We start from the raw sequence: 6,395 nt of genomic DNA, 5'->3' as shown, positions 1-6,395 counted from the left end.
TCATTTTTGACGTTGCACTTGCCAATGTTTTTCGTCTTTTTCCTTCTTTTCGGTCAAATTGTGAAATGACATATATTAAATCCATATGTTGCATTAATTGCATTTTTTTTTCACAATCCATGTTATGTTGTTGTTAGCATGATGGCTCACTTAGTTTGACTTCACATTCACTTGACAAATATTTGCCACCGTGCTTGATATACAAAATATACATTGACAAATTCCATGATATACAGTACATCAATAACGGACATTAAATGACATTACCAGGTTAGAAAGCTCGCTTGGTTATTGTTACCGCACATTTGCAAAAACTTCTCTCTTTTTTTTTTTTTACCACATCATGTATTGAATGCATACATTATATTATGTGGATTCATGACATATATACATTAAATCTTGTGGTTTGAATGTTCACTCGACTCCATCACTTTGACATCACACTTGCAAAAATATGTCTCCTTCTTATGTCAAAATGTGACATTACATATACAAAATCTTCATTGCATTCATTAATTGCATACGTTAAATCAAAAGTCTCACTCGATGATTTTTCCATCGCACACTTGCAAATTTCTCCCACCTTTTTTTCCCTGTATTTTGTGACAAAATGTGCTATTGCATCAATTAATTGCATTTACATACGTTAACACGTTGCATTATATACATTAATAACATACATTGCATATGCGTGCATACATTAATGTTGCTGCAAAATGTTCACTTGGTTATTTTAACCGTGAAATATTTGCCGCGCACTTTTTTTTTCTCCTTTTGCGACTAAATGTGATATTACATACATGGAATGATATACTAATTCATTACAATCCATACCTTGTTTTATATTAATTGTTTGCATTCTTTCGAGGTTGTTTTTATGTCGTATACTTGCAAATATTTTTCCTTCTTTAAAATGGAAATGTTGAGTCCATTCGCCCAATCCATACGTTAGTCGTTGACCTAAATACGTGCCACGTTTGTGACATGTGATTTTTCAATCCATACATTTATTATGTTTGGTTATGAATTGAAGCCTCTCGCTCCGTCATTGTGACTTGGTGCTTCCAAATATTTGTCGTCCGTTTCCTTCCGTTGATGTGCAAATACATTAAATCATATGCACAAGATTTGGCGTCCATACATGATTTGTTTTTTTTTGTTTCGTTTTCGCCGGCGTCGGTCCGCGCTCGTTGGATGACGTCACGTGGAACACCGGCAGCATTTATATATGAACGTTTGTTTGGTTGTTTGTTTGGTTGGTTTTGCAAACCCTTCAAAAATAAGTCTTCGTTTGTGAGCGGACATTTAATTGTCTGCTGTCATTTTGGACACGAAGCCATCAAAGCATCCCAAGACCGTCAAATTAAAAAAATTTTTTAACCAAATACTCAATTTTATGAAAAAACTTTTTTTGTTATCATTATGATTCTTTTTCTGTAGTTATGTTAGAACAAATCCAGCAAATGCCCCACCACAAAACTAGAAGAGAAAACCAAATATTTTGAAGTGGATGCATTTTGTTTCCAACAAAGTGACGAAAAATAGTCATTTAAAAAAAAATCATATTTTAAAAGGTGACAAAATGATACGAATTGGCGTTTTTTTTTGTGTGTGTTTTTGTTTTTTTTCGAATTGTGTTGATGAAGATGACGACGCGAGGATGATGATGATGAACCAAAAAAAGTTTTTGTTACTGCCCAAAAAGTTCAGCAGGACATCGGGAAGTCCGGCCGCGACCTTTGAATTAACCTGTGGCACCTCATGCATGGAACACCTGAACCGCGATGACTCCACACCCCCCACAACACCCCCAACTTCCACCCAAAATATTCATTTCCACTTTCTCTTATTTTGAAATGAAACAATTAATGATTGTTTTATTGTTGTTGTTTACATTGGGGAATGTGAGTTCATATACAAGTATCAGTGTTTATTTACATATCGAATATTTTTTCGATCCAATTGGAAAATGAAGGCAAACGTTTTTTTTACTTCTAGAAAAATATGGAAACGTGAATTTTTAAAGGTGAAAATGAAAAAAAAATATGACGACTTGATGCGATTGATGCTGCAAAAAAAAATGAGCCAACATTTTTTGAGCAAACAAAATTTGCTCAAATTAAATGGAGTTTATCTGTACATGATCGAGATTTGTATTTATTTATTTGCTTTTCCACATCGTCATCTTTTCAGTTTCATTCTTTCTTCTCACATTTGCGACTTGCTTTACTTCGACAAACAAACAATCGCTTCATTCTTATAAGAAATAATGAATTTAAAATATCAAAAAATAAATGTTCATTTTTTTCTCCGTCACGGTTCGATTGCCGCTCAAAATGCAAAAAAACAAAAAGGACGAGAAGAACATCTGCTGCTCTTTTTTTTCCTTCTCTTTGGGTCCACGTCATTGTTTGTCCAGACGACAAAACAATAAAATGCAGCACGATTTTTTGTTTGTTTGTTTTTGTTTTTTTTGTTAGATTGGTCACGCCAGGCAGAAATGTAAACGCTCACTCTTGCTTTTCTTCTTCTTATCGTCATCATATATATATAAAAAAAAAAACATGTTTCAAATCAGCTTCGCAATTTTATTTGCGATGGAAAACATTTTCAATATTGGAAAAAAAACTGCAACACTTTGTTTTCCCCCGTCAAAATAAAAAGACACGTTCTTGCCTTGATATTCAGAATACGCGTCAAGTATATATTTTTTAATGACGTTATTATATGGAATGTTGAAAGATTGAACACCTGCTTCGTTCTCAAATTGAATTTCTGCCACTAGATTTGTCAATAATTTGACATCAAATCATCACGTTGAAACGAAAGAATAAAAGTTTTTTTGATCATTTGTGTAACAGGGGAAAAAAAAAAGACGAGCGTGCCCAAAAATGTTGCATCACTTTCACAATATTAGTTATTTTAAACTTATTTTCCATTTCTTACTTTTCAAATGACAAGTCACATGAACAGCTTTACAATTGTCAACTTTTATTTATTTTTTATTTTTTTTATTTTTTTTTGGGGGGGGGGGGGGGTATTTTTTTCGCTCCAATTAGTGAAAATTATTATTACTATTTTTTTTGAATGAGCAAGTAAAATATAAAATGGCGCAGCACATAAAAACAAAAACAAAACAAAAATTCGCTCCAATTAGTGAAAATTATTTTTTAAATGAGGAAGTAAAATAAAAATGGCACAGCGCATTAAAAAAAAAAAAAAAAAAAAAGCTTTCGTTTGCGAGTGGACATAATCCTTTTTTTTTTTAAACAAAATGTTTTGTTTTTGTTTTTAATATGTTGACTAGAAAATGAATGCAGACTAATTCCAGCAAAAAAAGAAACTAATCTATTGGATTTATATTTTCATAATCAGAATAAACTGTTGACAAAAATAAAACTACGAATTTATGAATAAAAATTAAAATAAGAACACATTTTATGTATTTGTACATAAAGAATTAAATTCTGCCATAGACAAAAAACTGCATGTGACGCTATTACGCGGCCCAATGCGCTTGTTGTTCATTTTTCTATTTCGAGAAATATGCAAACGTGCACACGCACGCACACGGCTCCTGCGCGTGCGCGTTTTTTGTCCCACAGAACAAAACCGGAAGCCGCGTGACACACTTTAACGTGCCGCTAACCTACATACGTGGACGCGCGTTGCTGTTGATTTCTTGCCAAACAAACATTTTTAAAAAATAAAATCAAATCCGCGTGCACGTCAGCAGCAAAAAAATAATAAATAGGAAGAAAGACAGAAAATGTTAGCAAAGTCAGCTAGCTTTATTTCGTACAGATTGCAACAGTTTTTTTTCCTCCTCGCTCTTTTTTTTTTTTTTTAGGTCAAAGCGACACGAGAAGAAGAAGAAAAAAAAGGACATTCAAAGACAAGCAGCAGAATATTTTGGGGGTCCAGAAGACGAGTAGACATGTTGGCAACAACAAACAAACAAACAAAAATAATAATAAAAAAAAAAAAAAAGGAAGAACAAGAGGGTTCGTGCGAGTCAGTCAGCTTCTTTTACATTTCTTCAGTCAGAAATTAAAATAAAAAAAAATCTGCGCCACGTTTAATACTGAAACATGTTCAAGTGTAAATTTTGACGAGCAAAAAAAAATAAAAAAATATATGAAACTAACATTCTAGTCGACGTGACACGCACGCACTATATACACACGCACAAGTCCAGAACACGAAGAATAATATTAACAGTAACAATAATAATATTATTATTAAAAAATACCTGGAAATTTCCCGGTTGTTCTTTTTTTTCTCCTTGTTCTAAACTTTATTTTTTTTATTTTTATTTTTTTTTGTTTTTGTGAAATGTTCCACTTACAGTTTGTCGAGTTTCCACCGTGGGCCGGTTCGGTTCCCCGTTAGTGGATGAGCGGGTTGGGCGCCGCCGAGGAGGCCTGATGGTTCTGGTGCGTGAAATAGTCAGACAGGCCGGCGGACAGTCCGCTCGAGAAGGCCGGCAGAGAAGCGCCCTGCATGGGCGGCCTCAGGGAGTCACACGAGGCGGCCTGCGGGGAGCCGGACGCCGGGGCCCGGACCACCTGGCCGCCTCCTCCCACCCCACCGCCGCCACCCGACGACGCGCTCACCGGGACGTGCGGGAAGAAGTATCCGGTCTGGCCGGCCAGCAGGTTGACCGAGCACGGGTTGAGCGAGTAGGTGGCGCCCGAGCACGGCACCGACAGGCCGCACGGCACCGCCGAGGCCGCCAGCGCCGCAGCGGTTAGATGGTGCGTGGCGGCGTACGGGAGCTCCCCGCCGACCAGCCGCTCCATGGGCGGCGGCGACGAGAACGGGTGCCCGGCGCCGTGGACGTTCTGGCCCAGCACGGCTCCGTACGACATGGCGGGGTGGGCCGGGTAGGCCGTGTTGTACGCGGCCGCCGCCGCCGCCGCCCTCGAGTGGTGAAGCGACAGGAAGGGCGACACGGGCCAGTAGAGCGAGCCGGCCCGCTCCATGAAGGTGAGGCCGGAGGCGAGGCGGGCGCCGCGCTTGAAGGCCAGCTTGGCCCGCGAGGTGGTGGAGCGCCGGCGGAGCTTGCCGGTGGTGCCGCCGATGAAGACGTCGTCGCTGCTGGGGTCCAGCATCCAGTAGTTGCCCTTGCCCGGGTCGTCGTAGTGGCGCGGCACCTTGACGAAGCACTTGTTGAGGCTCAGGTTGTGTCGGATGGAGTTCTGCCAGCCTTGCTTGTTCTCGCGGTAGTAGGGGAAGTTCTTCATGATGAACTCGTAGATGCCGTTGAGCGTGAGGCGCTTCTCGGGGCTCTGGCGGATCGCCATCATGATAAGCGCGTTGTACGAGAACGGCGGCTTCTCGAACTTGCCGCCTGCCTTCTTTTCAGCGGGATCTTTCCCGCCGCAGTCGCCCGTTGCCGCGTCTTTGCACTCCTTCTTGTCTTCGGGCTTTTCCGCCGAATTGGCCGAAGTCGCCTCGGGAGCTTCGTCCTCACGGCCGCCGAGCGAGCCTGACTCGGGCCCCGGCGGATGATCGCTCTTCACTTCCGCTTTGACAGCGTCGATGGCGGGCTTATTATTGTTATTAAGCTCGGCGTCCTGGTGGTGTTGTTGTTGTTGTTGTTGGTGGTGGTGGTTCTGGACGTGGTGATGGTGGTGATGATGGTGATGATGATGGCCGCCGCCGCGGTTGTTGTCGCTCTGCGCGGCCTCGGGCACCAGGCTGTGGATGGTGAACGACGACTTGGGGATCATTTTGAGCTCTTTGCGTTCGCCCATGTCCAACATCACCGAACGGAGTCGGAAGTTGTGTCGCCGAGCCGATCGACGGGACGGGAAAGGGAGGAAAGGGGTGGGGGGGATGGATGGATGGGTGGATGGAGAAGAAGGAAAGTGTAGCCCAACAAACTATTTCATGTTCGCTTTGGGGGACAAAAAAAAAAGGGAAACACACACATACACGCACACACAAGGATAGGAGACAGATAGCAGCAATTAATTAGGCAAGCCGCAGCGGCACAAACACATTGGTTGGCCCTTCCTGCTCTTCGGCCAATCGGCGCCGCGTGCAAGCTCCAGCGCACAGCCAATCGCCTGGCGCGCTTGGCGAGCAGACGCGCACGCGCACGCTGGAAGAAGTTCCCGCCCAGCACGAGCCCGAAGAGGCCGAGTTTATGTGTTTTTCTTTTTTTTTCTTTTTTTTTTTTTCTTGCAGGCTTTCGTTGCCATTCGCGACGTGTCTGTTTCACCCCTGGAAAATGGTGGGGGGCCGGGGAGGGATACGTGCGCGATGAGAGACAACCTTATAAACGCTTGCGTGTCTGTGACTTTACGCCAAACAAAAATGCTTTTCGTCATTTCCTAAAGTGGGGGAAACAAACGCGCTCTTTTTTTCGCGATACACGCGCATGCGCA

General features: G+C 42.1%; 1 protein-coding gene across 1 annotated transcript; it reads right to left on the bottom strand.

The window, feature by feature from the left end:
* Positions 1–3,772: 3,772 nt before the first annotated feature.
* On the bottom strand, positions 3,773–6,018 carry foxg1a (forkhead box G1a). Its single transcript, XM_077538294.1, has one exon. The coding sequence runs from the start codon at positions 5,766–5,768 to the stop codon at positions 4,389–4,391; it is 1,380 nt and encodes a 459-aa protein (XP_077394420.1). The 5' UTR covers positions 5,769–6,018; the 3' UTR covers positions 3,773–4,388.
* Positions 6,019–6,395: the final 377 nt, after the last annotated feature.

Source organism: Festucalex cinctus, chromosome 12 (genome assembly GCF_051991245.1).
Source record: "Festucalex cinctus isolate MCC-2025b chromosome 12, RoL_Fcin_1.0, whole genome shotgun sequence".
In the NCBI taxonomy this organism is placed as follows: domain Eukaryota; kingdom Metazoa; phylum Chordata; class Actinopteri; order Syngnathiformes; family Syngnathidae; genus Festucalex; species Festucalex cinctus.
Note: the sequence above shows the minus strand (reverse complement) of the source record. Positions and strands in the feature narration are given on the sequence as shown.

What these genes read in the sequence shown, in the direction of transcription:
- foxg1a (XM_077538294.1), bottom strand. Translation starts at nt 5,768, where the DNA reads ATGTTGGACATGGGCGAACGCAAAGAGCTCAAAATGATCCCCAAGTCG.